Source organism: Lontra canadensis, unplaced genomic scaffold (assembly GCF_010015895.1).
Source record: "Lontra canadensis isolate GAN:19392208 unplaced genomic scaffold, GSC_riverotter_1.0 scaffold14, whole genome shotgun sequence".
In the NCBI taxonomy this organism is placed as follows: Eukaryota; Metazoa; Chordata; class Mammalia; order Carnivora; family Mustelidae; genus Lontra; species Lontra canadensis.
Window position 1 is genome coordinate 7,935,388 of NW_022631008.1, and position 20,140 is coordinate 7,955,527.

The window sequence follows — 20,140 nt, forward strand, 5'->3', positions numbered from 1 at the left end:
TATTTCACCGTTAATGAAATCTGTTGTTTTTGTAATTTAATATTTTCCAAATTTTAATTAGTACTAAATACTTTTGGAATATAAAACCTACATCATTCATAAACATGAAATCCACTGTCATCTGAATAGATGACACGATTTACTATGTTAATTTAAATTAATAATGTTCACAGACATGTTTCCTCAGTTTATTTAAGCCATTCCTGTACAGGTTTATTAAGGCAGTAATTATCAGCAGGGTTTTTTTCTGTAAGACCCGAAACAATTGCTTAGATATTTTGGACGTTTACATAAGGAAAATTATAAAGATACGTAACCTATCGCTATTTTTCAATTTATTTGTAATCATAATTATTTGAATACAGAACACTGAATTTCAAATTAATTTCAAATTCAGTTCAAATTAAATCTGAATAGAAACTGTATTTGGATGTAGGTCTTAATATGAAGCGTCCTGAATAATTTTGAGTTTTAAATCTATTTCTGGACCCAGTGTAAGGTACTATCTTGAGATAATCTGTTAATTTCAGTATCCTCTCTAAGCAATTTATTTGCTAATGAGATTTTAAGAAGATATTTAGCAGTTTACTGTGATGTTAAAATCCTATTTACATAATTCCGGAATGTAAGATTGAGTAATGGAGTATTTAAATGGAAAAAGCTTATTAAGAACTTTCCGAAATGGCCTGATTCTTTTTCAGATTTACTGTGCTTTAAAATTTTCACTGCCTTTAAGAACTTCAGCTGAGGTTTTATTTTACCTGAATATTTTCTTAAAATGTGACTTCCATTCTCTTGTGGAGATAATACACATTCATGAAAGAATTAACTTGTTCCTGGAAGTTATGCTTCTTAGTTCCAATACAAATCTAAAATCTTAATGGCTTTGATATTTGAAATTTTATTTGCTTGCATGATAGCAAAAACTGTAGGTTATTTTATTTCTAGCTGTCTCTTAACAATTTTTTTCGATCCTAAGTACTATGGTCTCAGTAAATTCTTGTCAAAATCAGAATATAGCAATAAACTTACCAAACTAATTCTGTAAAAAGCAAGTTTTTAATGCTGATATCTGAGTGAACTCATTTAAAGAACAACACCTTATGAAAGGGTCCTATCAGAAAAATAGAATCATAATGTCAGCATTTTCTTACAGATAAATTGCTGAACTCCTTGAGTCTTAGTTGATATTGTATACTACACAGAAGCTTGGAATTCCTCATGTTTTAAATGGGGAAGTAGAGGGCAGTTTTATGGCGTATTTGATTACTAGATAAAAGTCTACATTTACTATTACTCGCTGACTCTTGAATCTCAAGTCAGCATGTTTAGCTTGTTCCAGTCATCAGTCTGATTTGCTCACTTGTTACTGGTCAAGATATTTATTTTTAAACAGAACTTGTTATTAAGATAAAAGCAACAACGAAATGGCATTGAAACTTTAGTTTTGATATTTCAGAAAAACGGCTTTCTTTTCTAGATTTTTCACAATAATTTTGTAGCATTTTAAACAATTATTTAGTTTGTTTTCATCCATTTTTTATTTGCTTTTCTAATTGCCTCTCATTTTGATAAATTGTAAAATAATTTAAATAGTGTATATGTAAATATGTATAATTACAATGATGTAAAATACTTTGTGTGTGTGTATGTGTGTTTGTATGTGTACACACACAATCATGGCTTTGCCTAGCCAAGGGTTTTTTTTTAACATGTATAAAACTTTGTATAAAGTTTGCTTTCAATACCAGTAATGTATAAATAAAGCCATGTAAATTCTGTTAAACTTTGATTAGAATGTTTCTTTTAGTATGTTTAGATAATGATTAAAAGAAAAAAAAAAAAAGTAGAACTCCCAGGAGACATGGGAACTGTTTCGAAGTGGTTCTTGGTGGGGGTGTGGCTGGCTGAATGTCTGTGAGTAGATTCATTAGAGAAAACCAGTTGCCTTTGCCTGCTTTCTCACAGCAGGTACTAGTACAGTGAACCAGACCTCTCCTGCAGGTGTCTTCTTCACAGATAAAATCTGGCAGCAAAAAGCCCTTTTGGGTGAAGATTTGGGGAAAACAGGTAAGGATTGACTAGCTTGTGCATTATTTGTTCACTCTTCCCCCTCCAGACTCATAGGACTGGTGGGTTGCACTGTCGGCCCTAGACTTTAGGAAGTGCCTTAGAAAATTGCCCTTTCTCTCCTGGTGTCTGAGAGGGAGCTCTGATCTGAAGGGTTACTTGGTAGATAACAAACTGAAATAATTTACAGTGGTTTTTGTAGTGCTGGGACTATCCACCGTAGGGGTTTATCTTCCTCCCTCTCTTTGAACCCCCAACATAGCCCAGAGGGCTGGCCCTCAGCCTTTCCCCAGAGCATACTATCACTCAGAAGAGCCTGCACTACTAGGTAAGTGAGTTCATAGGCCAAAGTAAAGTGGTTAAGAGGTGGCACTGGTTCAAGAGAAAACTCCCATTACATAAGACCATTAGGCTCTAAAATTAAGCCCATAAACATTAAAAGAAATAAAGGGAAGACTATAGCAATGTGATACAAGAATAAGAAATAATGACCCAAGTAGAAACATAAAAACCATAGTATTTAAAATAACGTAAATGGAATAAAAAAAGAATGAATACAGCTGAAGAATAAATTAGTGAGTTGGAAAATTGAGAGACCCTCCCAGAAAGAAGCAAAACAAAACAAAACAAAACAATAAAAAAAAAAAAAGGAAGAAGAAGAAAAAAGCAAACATGGATACAGATTTAAGTGACATGAAGGACAGAAGTTGATGGGCCAACATTCAAGTAATAAAAGGGGTCCAGGATAAGAAAAAAATTGGAAGATTGAAAGGGCCATAAAGTATCAAAGAAGAGGAAAGTACCCACGTCTAGACACATACTGAAATTTAAGAGTATTACAGATAATGAGAAAAATCTAAAAAGTTGTCTCATAAAAAATTTTTTTTTCTTGTATAAAGAACAAGAATCAGATTGACCTCAGGCTTTTCAAGAGCAAAATTGGCTGTAAGAAAACCTTCTAAAGTATTGGACCTAAAGTTTTACATCTATTTAAGTTGTTATTCAAATGTGAGAGCCTTAATAAAAACATTAAGATTTGCCATTCAGAAGTCCACATTGTAAACATTTTTGGAGAAAATAGCAAAAAAGAAGCCCAGGAGATAGTACAAGAGCTAAGCAGTAAGAGTGGTTAGATACCTTGGTGAAGTGTGACTAGGACAAGAAAGAAAAAAAAGGCAGTATATACAAGTATTCACTTTATGGGACTTTATGGAACTACTACTTTTTTCAGTGCCATACTTTGATTTTTAAAGTTTAACATTTTTAAACTTTAATACCTTCCTAACTTTGGAGTAAGTTTTGATAGTCAGTAGACAAACTCTATCACTTTCTTTCCTCATCATTGTAATGGATATATTCGGCTCCTCACATTTCTACATATGTGTTAGAATCAGTTTATCAAGTTCCATAGAAGCTATGAGTCAATTAATTTGGGAAGAACTGACATCTTTACAATGTTGAATTTTCTAATCCCTGAGCATGGTATATCCCACCATTTATTGAAATTTATTTAAATAATGTGTGTGTGTGTGTGTGTGTGTGTATGTCTTGCATATTTTTCATTAGAGTTTTCTTAGTGTTTGCTAGTATCTGATCCTATAGTAAATGATTTCATTTTCTTTTTGGTATACAGAAATATACTTGACTAGAGACTTGCTGAACTATCATATATGTGTTAAAAATTTGTAGATTCTTTTGAATTTTCTGTACGAAATCAGGATTATTTTTTCCTTTATAATCTTTAAACCTTTTTTTCTTCTACATTTTTTTTTTAAAGATTTTTATTTATTTATTTGACAGACAGAGATCACAAGTAGGCAAAGAGGCAGGCAGAGGGCAGGGGAGAAGCAGGCTCCCTGCTGTGCAGAGAGCCTGATGCAGGTGATCTCAGGACCCTGAGATCATGACCTGAGCGGAAGGCAAAGGCTCTAACCCATTGAGCCACCCAGGCTCTTTTACATATTTTTGGCTAAGAACTCTAATACAGTTATATTTAGAATTGATAATAGTGAATGAACGTTCTTGTCTTATTCCTGGTCTCATAGTGGAAAAGTATAATTTATCAATATGAGGCTTCCTGTGAATTGAAAAAAAAAATGGGTACTCTACAGATTAAGCCATTCCTAAAAGATTCTTTTAAAAAAAAATTCTTTTTAAAAATTTGTTTATTTCTATTAAAATATTACTTTATTTTGTAAATGTTAATTATGTTTTTAAGTATTAAACAGACCTTGTAATCTCAGAATAAGCCTAACTTTAATGTGATATATTAGATCCTCTTTATATAATATTAGGTTTGGTTTGCTAATGTTTTGTTGAGGATTTTCTGTTTGGGTGGACGGAGTGAGATCTAAAATTTTTCTTTCTTAATGTCATGTTTTGGTATTCAGATTATTATGCTGGCTTCATAAAATGCATTGCAGAGTGTTCTTTTTCTCTTTGTCTGAGAGGTATATGATGATATTGTGAAAGTCATGGGCATAAGCCCATTTGCTGGACCTATTTTGCTGTGAAATGAGTCTCTTGAACAGAAAATGTGTGGAATGCAATAATGGTAAACAGGTATTCCATAATGCCATTCTAAGAATATGAGTGTCTCCTCCTTCATGAACTGTCAGTCTGATGTAATACACCTGCTACTGAGTAGTTGGCTAGTCCATATTTGGACTCAACTTTGACTTTGTGGTTGAGAGGTTAAGCCTTACACATTGGAGGTACCCAAAACAGCTTTGGTGAGAAGTCCATGTTGCTGAGCTCATACAAAGCTTTCTTTCTTGCCATATGGCCATTTTTACACGAAAGTAAGCACTGGGTTTGCCAGGGAAAGAGACTTGTTTCCAGAATGTATTCTCTTGTCCATCTCATCGTTGAGATTCTCTTCTACAAGTAGATGCCTTTTGTGAGTGTTCACATGGGACACTCTGTATAATATTAGGAGTTCATTCACATTGCTGCTTCCCTAGACTTTGTCATATATCCTATTATGTTCTCTTGAAGCCTTTAACCATCTAGTCAAGCCTTTAACCACTGTCCTTGAATGGATCCTAGTTTTGGCCCTCTCTAAGTGAAGGAGACAACTGTATATATTGTTAAAATTCTATGCCCCTTCCCACCCCCATCCTTGGGGAAATTTTCCCTTTTTCATTCTGTCCTGATTGGACTTGTAATATTACAGCAGTCACCTTCTGGCTTGTGCTAGCATACTGTAGAAACACCTGGAAACCGGGCCTAAATCTTTTTCTCCTCAGTTAACTGGTTATAAGCAGCCGCACCTGAGGCCATAGGTGTGGATTGAGTGAGGAGAAGCAGTATCACATACTGCGTACAGTATTTCATATTAAAGGAGTCTGAGCTACCTGCTTATGCAGCTTTTATCTTCCAGATCTGCTTCAGCCTGCTTATTTCTATAATATTTCCTCTTAGTGATGAATGCTGCTTTTTGTGCCACACTTTGTGGTTGGATGGGTCAGATAAAACCCGGTTAATTTTAAGGCAATTTGGGTCACCTGGTTACTTGATTACCCATGGTCAGGCATTCTGGCTCTAGCAGAGCATAGCTTTGCTATAAAACACTGGAGGTATGCCCTCTGATTCTCTTATTGAGGCTTACCAGAGACTTCATGCAACATATTTATTAGCTGTAGTCTCTTTAAGTATCATCTGATTTGCTGGGATCTTGCGCTGTTTTTGTACTACAGCCTGAACTTGCTGCAGAACATTTTCTGTGTTCCCTAGTGAAAACTGACAGCCTTACAGGTTAATCGTTCAGGGGGCCAGCGTAGTACATCATATGGCCTCTGGAATTCATAAGGGCTTATCAAACATTGTGGGTTTTGTTTTTCGGTTATTTAAGTGCGAAGGATAGCAACATCTCTTTTCACTTTGCAAGGGATGGACCTCCAGAAGCCACTGAGGTGGCAGGCCCCTTCATTTTGGTGGGGGCTTATATCCTGTGCTGTGGCTTGCATGTCTTATTATGAAAGCATCTACCATACTTGCTACCTGTTTATCAGATCCATAAGCATGTTGTAGCCCAGTATGATGTTCTGGGATGTCAGGACTGTCTAGACTTTTGTGGGCTACATGATGACGGAGGACAGGAAAATTGATGTGGCTAGCCTTCATACAAGATGGTGACAAGTGTATTGTCTATGATCCATTTTTGAGTTAATTTTTGTGAAGGTTGTAAGGTCTATGTCTAGATTCAGGAAGGCAAAAGAAGGGTTAGGGAAGAGGCATCTATATAAACATTTGGTGTCAGTGTTCTATTTCTCAGTTTGGTGTGGGTCCATGGATGTTCACTTTATTATTAAAAATAAATTTTTAAAAAGAGCCGTGCATTATTGTAGAATAATGACAGTGTTCCATGATCTGAGGATTAGGATTGATTTGATTCAGTGCACTTGAGGTATATTTTTAAAAAAATATATTGAGGGGCCTAAGTCCTGACATTGTGAGAGGAGCTGGTGATAAAAAGATGAATCATTCTTCCTCTGAAGATCAGCTTCCTGGGAAGACAAATACCCAACTCACTGTGAGAAGTGGTGTACTAGTGTGACAAGCAACAAGTTGGGGCAACATAAAGGGGCAACGTAAAGGAAGTGCTGTATGATATGGTCCTTGAAGGATGCCAAGGCAGAGAAGAGTTGAAGGCATAAGTTCAACTTCTTGTGGGTAAATTACTTTTGAATTTAATTGAAAATTTGGGGTAGGTAATACATTTGTTTGGTTTAAAAATCAAGAAGGTATCAAATGTATCCCTCTGAGTCTTGCTCCTGTCTTTTTCTTTGTCCACCCTATTAGGGAAATCCCATATTAATTTCTTGTGTATATTTTCACTACTACTGTATAAATTTTCATTTAGAATTTTTCCCCTTTTCTTACAAAAAGATAACACACCTTTTAGAGTTATGCACCTTGTTATTTTCATTTCATAATATATGATGGAGAATGTTCCATATCTGTACATTTTCTTTTTCTTTTGTATAGCTGGAACTATACCAGTGTGTGCTTTTGTATAGCTGGAAATACACCATTGTGTGAATTTATCATAGTTATTTAACCAGTTCCCTGTTGATGGACATGCTGGTGTTTCCTGTCTTCTGCAGATGCAAACAATACTGTAGTGAGTCACTTCATACACATCATTTCATACATGTGCAAGCATACCTGTACATTCTTAAGGTTATATAGTTAAGAACCAAAGTAGTAAATTAAATTAGGTTCATGAGCACACATCCTGGGACAGACACGTGGCTGAAGGTGGTGAGAGGAAAGCACTATGTTTATTAAGTAGTGGTGTCTCCTAAATATGAGATGGTTATCTCTGCATCTCATACATTCATTAATCTGAGGTTGGCATTGTCATTGAACTTTTTCCTTCCTTCCTTCCTTCCTCCCTCCCTCCCTCCCTCCCTTCCTTCCTTCCTTTCTTTCTTCCTTCCTTTTTTTGTCATAGACTGTTTTTACAAGTGGAAGGTGAGATCTAATTTCATGCTCCTTAGAACGACCTTTTAAAAAGCACTGAGAGGGGCACCTGGGTGGCTCAGTGGGTTAAAGCCTCTGCCTTCAGCTCAGGTCATGATCCCAGGGTCCTGGGATCGAGCCCCGCATCGGGCTCTCTGCTCAGCGCAGAGCCTGTTTCCCTTCCTCTCTCTCTGCCTGCCTCTCTGTCTACTTGTGATCTCCGTCTGTCAAAAAAATAAATAAAATCTTTAAAAAAAATAAAAAGCACTGAGAAAGTAAATGGTAAATGGTAATAGAATTTGAAGATGAATATTATTAAAAACTTTAAAATCCTTACTGGCAAGATTTAAAGAGATCATTTATGAAATGACTCTTCCCAAAAATGCCCTGATAATTGAAGTCAGATTTTTTTTTTTTTTTACTCCCATAGAATTAAAATACAAAAGATGTTTGAGGCACCTTCATTTGTCAAAGTTGTTTCTTCATTGAAGCAAATGTATGTGGTAAAAAAGTATAAAACTCTTTAAAAAGGAAAAACATAGGGTGCCTGGGTGGCTCAGTGGGTTAAAGCCTCTGCCTTTGGCTCAGGTCATGATCCCAGGGTCTTGGCATCGAGCCCCACATCAGGCTCTCTGCTCAGTGGGGAGCCTGCTTCCTCCTCTCTCTCTGCTTGCCTCTCTGCTTACTTGTGATCTATCTCTGTCTGTCAAATAAATAAATAAAATCTTTAAAAAAAGAAAAGGAAAAATATAATGGATCACCCGTTAAACTTTAGCCTGGAATTGCTACTTTTAAAATATTTTTCCTGGAGCGCCTGTGGCTTAGTCTGTTAAGCCTCTGACTTGGTTTTCACTCAAATCGTGATCTCCGGGTGGTCAGATCTAGCCCTGTGTTGGTTTCTGCGCTGAGTGTGGAGCTGCTAAAGATTCTCTTCCTCTCCCTCTGCTCCTCCTCCGTCCTCTCTTGTGCATGTGCTCTGTCTCTCCCTCTCTCAAAAACAAACGAATAAATAAATATGTAAGTAAATAAAATCTTAAAAAAAAATAAATGTTTTCCTGCTGTGTATTTGGGAAATTCACCATCTTTGGATTTTCTTTTCCTTATGCAAGCGGAGGGATTACTTTTATTTTATTTTTTAATTTTTAATTTTTTTAAGATTTTATTCATTTGACAGAGATCACAAGTAGGCAGAGAAACAGGCAGAGAGAGGAGGAAGCAGGCTCCCTGCTGAGCAGAGAGCCCGATATGAGTCTCAATCCCAGGACCCTGGGATCACAACCTGAGCCTAAGGCAGAGGCTTTAACCCACTGAGCCACCCAGGCACCCCGAGGGGTTATTCTTAAAACAAGACTTCAAAATGAACTCCTTAGGCAAGTCTTTGGACTGCGGGGAGTAGGGATGTGCAGTAGGTAAGTCTTGGGCCCTCTATCCCGGCTGGCTTCAGCCAGAGTGCCTCTTTTTACCATTTTCTAAAGTGGAATTCCTAACGGCAGTTGACTTTAGATTCTGCTTTTACAGTATTTTGAAAGTCACTCATCTTGACCTTTTATTTTGCAGTTCTGTTTTTCTATAATTGGTGTCATTATTTTTTTGGCATGGTAATACCTTTTATCTGAAGAACGCCAAATTCTTTGCTAGGAACCTGATAGGTTAACCCAGTTCCTATCATTTCTCACCTTTTTTTTTTTTAAGATTTTATTTATTTATTTGACAGACAGAGATCACAAGTAGGCAGAGAGGCAGACAGAGAGAGAGGAGGAAGCAGGCTCCCTGCTGAGCAGAGAGCCTGATGTGGGGCTCGATCCCAGGACTCAGACCATGACCTGAGCTGAAGGCAGAGGCTTTAACCCACTGAGCCACCCAGGCGCCCTCACCTTTTTTTTTTTTTTAAAGACTTTATTTATTTATTTGACAGATCACAAGTAGGCAGAGTGGGAGGCAGAGAGAGTGGGAGCAGAGAGCCTGACATGGGGCTCAATCCCAGGACCCTGAGATCATGACCTGAGCCGAAGGCAGAGGCTTAACCCACTGAGCCACACAGGCACCCCTCATTTCTCACATTTTTTCCTGGCAGTCTCTTTCTTTCTCATGATAAGTCCCTCTGAATCTCATTAGCAGAAAAGAGACTTGTTGCAAATGAGTTTTCCTCTTCTGCTGCTGCTATCCTATATTACCTATATTACTTGTACTTTCTCTTCACTGGTACTATGTCAGCTTTCCCAGTCCCAGTGTTTTACAGATGCTTGCAGAAAACCAACAACCCCTCCTGCTCCTAAGGGATATGTCGCCACCCGTGATTGAGGTGACACGGTAAGTATTGGTACCGTTGACTAGTACAGAGGCAGTAACTCACTCCATGTGCATGTTCCTCCATCCTGAGACATTTGTTCTCTCTAAACTGTTTCCTTCTGTTTCTCAGAGTGTGTCTTGGGCCTGCCAGGGAGTGATTGTCATCCTTTTGTGAGCTAATTCCTGCAGAGCCTTAGGGCTGGTTGGAGATGAGGCAGTGGGTAGAGCTCCTCCTCCCCAGCACTGGGCATTGGGATATTAGTATTAGTTACCTCCTCAGGACCTTTCGGGTTGTCACTGTGAGATTGTGGGAGAGGTGCCCACTTTGTGCCTCTGCCTTAAAGATACTCACCTGCGGGGCGCCTGGGTGGCTCAGTGGGCTAAAGCCTCTGCCTTTGGCTCAGGTTGTGATCCCAGGGTTCTGGGATTGAGACTCATCGGGCTCTCTGCTCAGCAGGGAGCCTGCTTCCTCCTCTCTCTTCCTGCCTCTGCCTACTTGTGATCTCTGTCAAATAAATAAATAAAATCTTTAAAAAAAAAAAAAAGAATGAAGTGATCAGATTGATTCATCTGCAGGAGGGTTTTTTTTTTTTTTTTTTCTCTTAAATTGACATGGTTGTGTTAATTTTTGCTTCACTGCTAGTTTAAACATGATTTTCTTGAGTTAAGTAATATATTTGCTGTTGAGAGGATTCAGTGTACAAGATTCATCCCACCTCTTTCCCAGTCACTTGGTTACCTTCCCTTGAGGCGACTAATGTTAGGAGTTTCTTGTGTACCCTTCTGAATTATGCTATGCATAATGTATGATTTTTTTAATGTTTGACAAGCTTCTTTAAAGTTATTACATTCATTACTCTTCACATGAATTTTAGAATTGCATGTCAAGGGCTTTTTGGGACAGTGTGCCCAATACCATACAAATACACATATTAATTAATACATCATATGTTTTTGCTTCTAGTTAATTCTGATAATTTATACTTGAGGCTAGTGTGACAGATAATGCAAATTTAACCTCAGCTGTTTAGCTTCTATTATCCTTTCTTTAAATCTAAATATGTGGGGACGCCTGGGTGGCTCAGTTGGTTAAGTAGCTGCCTTCAGCTCAGGTCATGATCCCAGGATTCTGGGATCAAGTCCCACATGGGGCTTCCTGCTCAGCAGTGAGTCTGCTTCTCCCTCTGCCTCTGCCTACCACTGCCTGCTTGTGTGCTCTCTCTCTCTCTCTCTCTGACATATAAATAAATAAATAATAAAAATAAAATCTTAAAACCCCAAAAACTAAATATGTGAAAATAGAATACTTAGATGATACTTAGAAACTATCAGTAATTTTATGTAGTTTCAAAAAATTTTTTTTAAAGATTTATTTATTTGAGAGAGAGAACATAGAGGAGAGGGAGAGGGATAGGAAGCAGATCTCCAGCAGACTTCCCGCTGAGCTTGGAGACTGACTCAGGGCTCAAGTCTATGATCCTGAGATCATGATCTGAGCTGAAATCAAGAGTTCAATGCTCAACCGAGTCACCCAGTTACCCCAAGTGTCAGACTCTTGATCTCAGCTCAAGTCTTGATCTCAGAGTTATGAGTTTAAGCCCCACGTTGGGCTCCATGCTGGGCTCCTACTTTAAAAAAAAATGTGCATAGGAGCCCTGATTTGAAGTCATCATTGGGTTCAAGTGATACCTTTGCTGTCACCCCCTCTAAGATGGCTGTAAGACTGCTTGAGATGTGACTAATGTAGATGTTACAAGACTGGGAGTTAGGAGACCTAGTCTCTGTCAGCATTGGGCAAGTCATTTGACCTTTCTGGAATTCAGATACTTTCTCCACAAAAATCTGACATCGCTTTCTAAGGCTTTCAGATTACCTACTGAAAATTTCCCAGCTGCCTGTTTCAGCCTAATAGAGTATTGCTAGAACAATTAATGTATAGACATGTGCAGCCCCCTCTCAGTCTATTGATCTCTTTTTGGGATGTTTCTACTTTCAGCCTAACATGATTTGCAAGAACACTTTGGGTTTGTCACTCCATTGTTACTTGTTCACATTTGATGAGGCAAGATTCACCCCAGGCAGCTGTCAAATGAAATTGGACATGACCCATTGATCTGTGACATGGATTCCCAGAGCAATCAGTTGGAAGAAGTGTACCCAAAACTCAAATCACTGTAATCATCCACAAATAAAAAAGGAAAATTCTCATTTACTTCACTTTTCATTTCTAAATATGATATACCAGGAGAGGCTCAGTCATGGTATCAGTTAGGAAAAAATACTACAAGAGAATTGCAAAGCCGCAAAGGATATTTTGACCTCCAGGGAGAAGTAGGTTAGACTCTATTGATCAAAATTACTGTGCTCATTCTGGATTTTGCCCCAGAATCAGAGCTGATCAGAGCCTTTATATCTGCAACCAGCAGCAATTGTTCTCTAATTAGCCACTCATGGTCCAACTTTAAGGTTCTTTGAGCCCGATTGTTAACTATTTTTTTTTGACCACCCATAAGGTAAGTCATAAATATGTGGACTTTCTTGTTTATGAGAAATAGAGGAAATCCCTATGGGTATAGAAGGATAAGATCTGAAATAAAATTCAGGAAAGGAGCCCCAGTTTTTACATGGGAGTTGCTAAATTAGTATTTGATAACGGAATTCAAGAATATTTCTAGGACCTGTAGTTGTTATTGGTAAAAAGTAGTTACTTTTAAGAAACATGGGAATATTTAAGGATTTTGCTCTTGCATGCCAATATGCATGATTGTAGTTCTGTGTTTCATGTTGGCCTAGTTTTCCTTTACTTCCTATTTAAAGGTAATAATTATCAGATTTTAAATCGATAGTGGCAATAAGAAGCATTAAATGGTTTAGGACTTCCAAGTAGAGAATAAGTTAATGAAATGAGTAAGCTTTCTCATTGCAGGGTTTTTACATAAAATAGAAGGTCTAGATTTTTTTGTAAGTGCTAAAGGAATTATTATTTTTAAAGACTTTATTTATTTGAGAGAGCGAGCAAGTAAGAGAGGGCGGGAGGTCAGAAGGAGAAGCAGACTCCCTGCGGAGCTCGGAGCCTGATGTGGGACTCCATCCCAGGACTCCAGGATTATGACCTGAGCCGAAGATAGTCACTTAACCGACTGAGCCACCCAGGTGCCCGAAAGAAATTATTTTTTTAATAAAGAATAATGTCCAGAAATTTTTAAAGGAATAAGAAAGACCTAAACTCTTTGAGATGGTAAAACTTAATAAATTATTGCCTCAGTTAATGAAGAATAAGTCCAAAATTTTAATATCTGTTTTTTTATTTGCAAGTACTACATGTGACTACATTCCTAATTTTTGAATTTCAAGCAATTCTCAAGTACATAGAATAAAATATAAAAGTCTCATTAACACCCCTCCCAAATTCTGAGATACCTATTTAAATTTTATTTTAAAAAATTATGTATGAATATGTATGCATATACAAGTAAAACAATTTTTTTAAAAGAACATTTTTTGGGGGCGCCTGGATGTCTCAGTGGGTTAAAGCCTCTGCCTTTGGCTCAGGTCATGATCTCAGGGTCTTGGGATCGAGCCCCGCATCAGGCTCTCTGCTTGGCAGGGAGCCTGCTTCCTCCTCTCTCTCTGCCTGCTTGTCTGCCTACTTGTGATCTCCGTCTGTCAAATAAATAACATTTTTTAAAAGATGTTATTTACTTGAGAGACAGTAAGAGCAAGAGAGATCAGAGATGGAGAGGCAGAGGGAGAAACGGACTCCCCACTGAGCAGAGAGCCTGATGCGGGGCTCAATCCCAGGACCCTGGGATCATGACCTGAGCCGAAAGCAGAGGCTTAACCGACTGAGCCACCCAGGCCCCCCTACAAGTTAAAATTTACATAAATATCTACATTAGGTAAAAAATCTCTCATGCCTGCTTTGAAGAGTATTCTTTTTCCCTTTCTTTTTTTGTCTCTCTTTGCCCCTCTACGTTCATAACCTCCTATAGACCTCCGGTAACCTATATTAACTTCCTGGTGTGTGCCGTGTATTTTTTTTCTCTGTGCTCATATAGTTATATGTGTATACTTCATATACATATGCATGCATATATATTTACATTGATAGGATTTTATTTTCTGATATAAAATCGCACATTGAATCTATGGATCAATTAATTTGGGGGAGAATTGACATCTTTACAAATACTGTTTTCCAATTCCTGAGCATGATATATCCCACAATTAATTTATATAAATAGAAGAGTTTGTGTACGTGTATTTGGCATTATGTCTCTCCTTGAAACTCTGTCCTTTTTTTCTGTGACACTGTATTCATGGTCCCCCTCTTCCACTTTGGTCATTTCTCATTTTTATTTGTAAACTTATTTTCCTATGCTGTTTCTCAGTGTTCTGTCATTGGCTTACTTTGTCTTGTTCCTAAGTGACTTCTGTCTATTCAGTGATTATTCACAAATGTTTAAATGTTTATCTCTAGTTTGTACCTTTTATTGTTGTTTTTATTCTCTAGACCCAGATGCCTTCTGGACATTTCCACTTTTGCCATTCAGCTTTGTTGGATAAATCTAAAACCTTTTTTAATTACAATTTTTGGCACTGATGTGCTTTAGAAAAATCTTGCTGTACTTCAGAGTTGTAAAATGTTATATTTTATTCTAATATTTTTGTGTTTGACTTTTTTACATTTAATACTTTATTCCAACTGGGATTTATTTTATGTCTGGAGAGATAACTAGGGAAAATGTAATGATTCTATGTTTTTTCTCTTGTATTTTTTTTGAAGATTTATTTATTCATTTGAGAGAGAGTGGGGAAGGGGTTGAGGAAGAGGGAGAGAAAGAGAATCTCCAGCAGACTCCTGGGTGAGCACAGAGCCTGACATGGGGCTTGATCCCACAACCCTACAGCCCTAGATCATGACCTGAGCAGAAGCCAGGAGTCAGACTCTCAACTGACTGAGCTACTCAGGCTCCCCTCTCTTGTTTTTATGAGTTGATATTCATCTATTCTTTTTCACTATTTGTCCATTTTATAGGTTAGTGAGAGTACTTATTGACTAAGTATTGTGAGGGCTGGACAAAGTATATCTTGTTCATTGTTGGATTCCCTGGCATTTAGGAAAATGCCTAGGTGATAGTAAGATTTAGTCAATATTTAGTGAATGAATTATGGAAGGGGAAAATTCTTTCATTACTGGTTTTAACTTAGTAATGCTTTCCTGTTTTTTTCTCTATATATCTTTAATATCAGGAAATCTTTTGCATCTTAGAAGTCTTTAACCAATCAAATATTTTAATCTCAGCAAACTTTGAAAAACATTCTTTTTCTCTTTAGGGTAAACCAAATAACTTATTCATGTCAGCTATGCTTTGATTCTTTCCTAGATCACAAGCTTACTAGAGAAGCAGTTTATATTCACTTTTCTTCTAAGTTAACAAAGCTTTTATGAAAACATGCTGTTGCAGATGTGGCTTTGTGGATATAATCACATGTCTGTTACTGTTTCTGTGTCTGCTTAATTTTTACTGCTACGCTGTGCCTGTTCCAGAGGGTTTATTTGGCTGATTTGTTTTCTTTACTTGCAATGGGAGTTATGTATAATACATAATGAGGATCTACTTGGTTTTTTTTGTTGATGATTATCTCAGTGATAAGGTCAAGGAACTGAATTAAAATGGAATGACAATTCATCCCACCATTATTTAATGATACCTTCTGTGTGCAAAGAACAAAATGCTGTGGAATATGTCTCTGTCTGCAAAGAGTGTATCTTTCCACAAAGAGGTGCAGAAAACACAACCATCCCAAAACTCCTGTTAGGCACAATGTCAAATGAGTGGTATAAACAATAGTGTGGGCATTCAATAATGGGAAAAATCACTCTGACTTGGGATAGCTAGGGAAAACTTCCTGGGGAAGGTGAGACTTAGTTAAGATCATATAGGATGTCTGGTTAATGGTGCATCTGATATGGTAGAAAAATGAACACAATTTGTGATGGAATGCATTGTACAAATGTGAGGGCTATTGCATACAGTGGAATGATAGTCCACCTTGTGTGGGAGAGGAGAGGGTAGGCAGGAAATTGGATCAGATTGTGCACCATCTTTGGCTTTTTGTTTTTTGTTTTTTGTTTTTCAAAAACATATTCTTGGGAAGTATCCTATTTCATCATGCATGGGCCATAAATACTAGGGCTGGAAGATCCTTCATAGCTTTGCTGAAATGAAAAAAGAACCTGGTTTATTGACGAGCCTGTGTCTTTGTACATTATGTCTATGAGTGCTATTAACTTCAGTGTTTTCTATATGTTTCAGACATTAGTCTCATACCATGGGGGACTGGAATTTATTGGGTGGCATCCTAGAGGAAGTTCACTCCCACTCAACTATAGTGGGGAAAATCTGGCTGACCATTCTCTTCATTTTCCGAATGCTGGTACTTGGTGTGGCTGCTGAAGATGTCTGGGATGATGAACAGTCCGCATTTGCCTGCAATACCCAGCAGCCCGGTTGCAACAATATCTGTTATGATGATGCTTTCCCTATCTCTTTGATCAGGTTCTGGGTTTTACAGATCATTTTTGTGTCTTCTCCTTCTCTGGTGTATATGGGCCATGCACTTTATAGACTCAGGGCCTTTGAGAAGGAGAGGCAGAAGAAAAAGTCACACCTCCGAGTCCAGATGGAGAATCCAGAGCTTGAACTGGAGGAGCAGCAAAGGATAGATAGAGAGCTGAAGAGGTTAGAGGAGCAGAAGAGAATCCATAAAGTCCCTCTGAAAGGATGTCTGCTGCGTACTTATGTCTTACACATTTTGACAAGATCTGTGATGGAAGTAGCGTTCATGATAGGCCAGTATATTCTCTATGGGTTTCAAATGCATCCTCTTTACAGATGCACTCAACCCCCTTGCCCTAATGCAGTGGATTGCTTTGTATCCAGGCCCACAGAGAAGACAATTTTCATGCTCTTTATGCACAGCATTGCAGCCATATCTTTGGTCCTCAACGTACTGGAAATATTTCATCTTGGAATCAGGAAAATTATGAGGGCACTTTATGAGAAATCCAGCAATGAGGGCATTGAGAATGAAAGTGGCACCCCATTCCATTTGAAAAAATATTCAGTGGCCCAGGAGTGTATAATTTGCTCTCCCTTGCCTAAAAGAATCTCTCTACTTCAAGCCAACAATCAACAGCAAGTCATTCGAGTCAATGTGCCGAAGTCTAAAACCATGTGGCAAAGCTCACAGCCCATGCAACTTGAAGTAGACCCTTGCTGTGTTAAAAAAGAGTGGGTTGAGAAGGATCAGCACAGTGGACAGCTCCATGTCCACAGCCCTTGTCCCTGGGATGATGGCGCTCAAATTCAGCACCCTAGACAGCAAACACGCCTTTCCTGTGTCCGGCAAAACGGCAACTCCCACTCCTGGCTAGGTACAGAGATAGCTCCTAGACACTGCCCATCCTATGCAACAGGGGCCTGGGACCAGTCCCAGGATCGAAGAACCTCAGGAGAACCTCTCACAGATTTGTACAGTTACTGTAGAGACAGCAATAGCAGTGTGAGAAAGAGTGGGGTCTGGACAGACAGATCTCACCCGGGCAGTCGCAAGGCCAGCTTTCTGTCCAGATTGCTGTCTGAAAAGGGACAGTTGCACAGTGACTCAGGAAGCTCCAGTTCTCGGAATAGCTCTTGCTTGGACCTTCTGCACCGGGAAAATAGCCCCTTGCCTCTGCCTTCAGCCACTGAGTATAGAACATCAATGGTAAGTAAAGACAGACAGCCTGACTAAACACAGAACTATTGCAAGAGGTTTTCCACACTGACTACTTCTCATCCTTCTCTTTCCAGCTTCCTGGTGTGTATATATATGTGTGTTAAGAGAGGGAGAGGTGGCGAGGGAGGTTAATTTATGGAGTTAAATCCTGTCATTCAATACATTCAGTTAAATTCAATTCATGAAGTGGATTTACTGAAAACCTACTTTATATCCTTCAGTCTTGTAAGTGCTGGGTTTATAAATGGATAAAATATTGTCTCTGCCATCCAAAGGGCTCAGAGTCTGGGTGGGAAAGTTAGGTAAGCAGACAAATGTCATCAAGTGTAAGGTGCCATATTAGAAGGGGTGAGCAGGCAAAGAAAGGAGTGGTCAATTCTTTATGGATGGGTTAGGAAAAGCTTCATAGTGGAGGTTACTTTTGAATTGAGTCTTAAAAAGATGTAAGTTTCTCAAGACCTCGGAGGACTGGGGTACATGAAAGAAGGCTATCCCAGTACAGGGAGCAGCACAGACAAAGACTGAGAGGTGTGACACGGCAGGGCTGTCCGGGGAGCTATATGTGGCTGGGGCATTGGTAGGTAGGAAGGCTATGGAGAAGGAATGCTGGAGAAGGAGCCATGGAGGTCTTATGGGAAGGCAGTGGAGAATCCATAGAGGGTGTGCTGTGGAGAAGTGATGGGATCAGAGTTACATTTTAGAAAGCTCTGTCACGGGGCACCTGGGTGGCTCAGTGGGTTAAGGCCTCTGCCTTCAGCTCGGGTCATGATCTCAGGTCCTGGGATCAAGCCCCACATCGGGCTCTCTGCTTGGTGGGGAGCCTGCTTCCTCCTCTCTGTCTGCCTCTTTGCCTGCTTGTGATCTCTCTCTGTCAAATAAATGAATAAAAAATCTAAAAAAAATAAAATGAAGCTCTGTCACAGTGTGGAAAATGGATCAGAAGAGGGATCATTTGTAACCTTGAGTTGCCCTTGTCTCACTAAGGAAGGAGGATGTGCTCCATTGTTTTAATAGCTCTGGTATTTAAAAGTCATATACAAATATTTGGTGGTATATTTCACAAAGACCGAAATCAATATTGTATTGATTTTAATTCTGTTTTCTGAAAAGCCAGTGTGGAATAAACATTTCCTGCTCATTGTTTACACACAATGGATATTTACTGTGGACTCTTCTCAATTCTAGAAAAAAGAATGACACTTGCTTTATCCACTGCTCCTAACAGCTTTTTACCATTAAAAAGAAACTCCTCCAAGTTTGGAGGGGGAAATTCCTAGTTGAGCTCACTTGTTTGAGCTCACACACTTGCTTTCTCCTCTTAATAATAATGATTAAATCTATGATGATTGAATCTCTACCCCAGTTTCATATCTTCTGTGAGATTAGAGATATTTTGTTACTGCACTAAAGCCATATCTTGAGGAAGAATCACCCTTCCTAGATTTTTCCTATAATACTTCTTTCAAATTGATACTCATTTCTTGTCATGACTAGTCCTCTAACCAGGAGACTATGTTTAGGATCACACTGTGGCTACTTAGAAACCCACACTGAGCTCTTTCTATACCTCATTACTGCTTCTAGCTCTCTCTGCACAAGGCAGCCTAAGTTTAGAAGATTTTTAGGATCAAGGATAGATTATTACAAAATGGAATATTCCACATTTGGATCCCTCTTCTCTTCCACATTACAAAATAACCCAAAATCTGGCTAATTGTAGAAGGAACAAAGATGGAGCTTTGGAAAAGGTTGACTAACAGTTTTAGACCTGGATTTTGGACAAAAACAATAACTGGAGGAGGATAAGTAGATGGCAGATGGGTTTCATATCTTTCAGGGAATAAAACCTCTTCCATGGTCATTCAACTCTGGGTCAACCTAGGGAGAATTGTCCTCAGCGGGTTTTGATTGGACCCCTGGTATTTGTGACATACACAGAGTCCTAGGTGGGTGGACAGGACTGACTTTTGCAAGCCCTTTGAGTCTATTTTGTTTTGTTTCTCTTGTTTCGTATTTCTTTCAGAACATGCTTCTAGAACTTTCATCTATTATGAAAAAATAATTCATGCGTGGGCCCAGAAAAATGGACTGAGGAGCAGCCGGCATCTGTGGGAGAAAAGTTGCACTTTTGTTAGCTCAAACTGTGAGAAGAACTGTGGGAACCATTCCCTCCACAGAGACACCCACTGGGCAGTGGATGTGTACAGGGTGCCCCCAGCTGGGCCCACCTGCACAGGAGACCCTCCTCTGATGGGCTGGATGGACCTCACCACCGGTGCTATGTCAGGCAGGAGGAAGCAGGGAGGAAGTGTGCACCAGGAGAGAAAATCTCGGGGTAAGAGCTGCTGCCACTCTGAGGGGAGAAGGCTTGAGAAATGGCTATCCTTCCCCAACCTAGCAGCCTGGTGGGACTTAGTGCCCTGCTTGCTGTAGAGAGCACCCCTGCTCTGCAGTGGCACAGCAGCAGTTGGGACCATTGAACAGATAGGTGGATTGATCAATCGATTGATTGATCTCCTATTGGTTCCGT

At 38.9% G+C, this 20,140-nt stretch overlaps 2 protein-coding genes across 3 annotated transcripts in view; both read left to right on the forward strand.

Moving 5' to 3' along the window:
* The window catches only part of CASP8AP2 (caspase 8 associated protein 2), a 32,366-nt gene extending 30,811 nt beyond the window's left edge, over positions 1 to 1,555 (forward strand). Inside the window, exon 11 of the mRNA XM_032858130.1 lies at positions 1,157 to 1,555. Within this exon, the coding sequence (XP_032714021.1) occupies positions 1,157 to 1,160 (4 nt within the window). The 3' untranslated portion in view covers positions 1,161 to 1,555. The remainder of the gene's footprint in view (positions 1 to 1,156) is intronic.
* A 419-nt stretch (positions 1,556 to 1,974) lies between these two features.
* On the forward strand, positions 1,975 to 19,874 carry GJA10 (gap junction protein alpha 10). 2 transcript variants are annotated; one of them, XM_032858131.1, is made up of 3 exons: positions 1,975 to 2,070; positions 16,146 to 17,598; positions 19,634 to 19,874. In XM_032858131.1, exons 2-3 carry the CDS (start codon positions 16,162 to 16,164, stop codon positions 19,670 to 19,672), a joined length of 1,476 nt encoding a protein of 491 aa, XP_032714022.1. In that variant the 5' UTR covers positions 1,975 to 2,070; positions 16,146 to 16,161; the 3' UTR covers positions 19,673 to 19,874. The 2 variants fall into 2 exon arrangements, with proteins under 2 accessions (XP_032714022.1, XP_032714023.1); XM_032858132.1 differs by having other exon boundaries at positions 16,389 to 17,598.
* Positions 19,875 to 20,140: the final 266 nt, after the last annotated feature.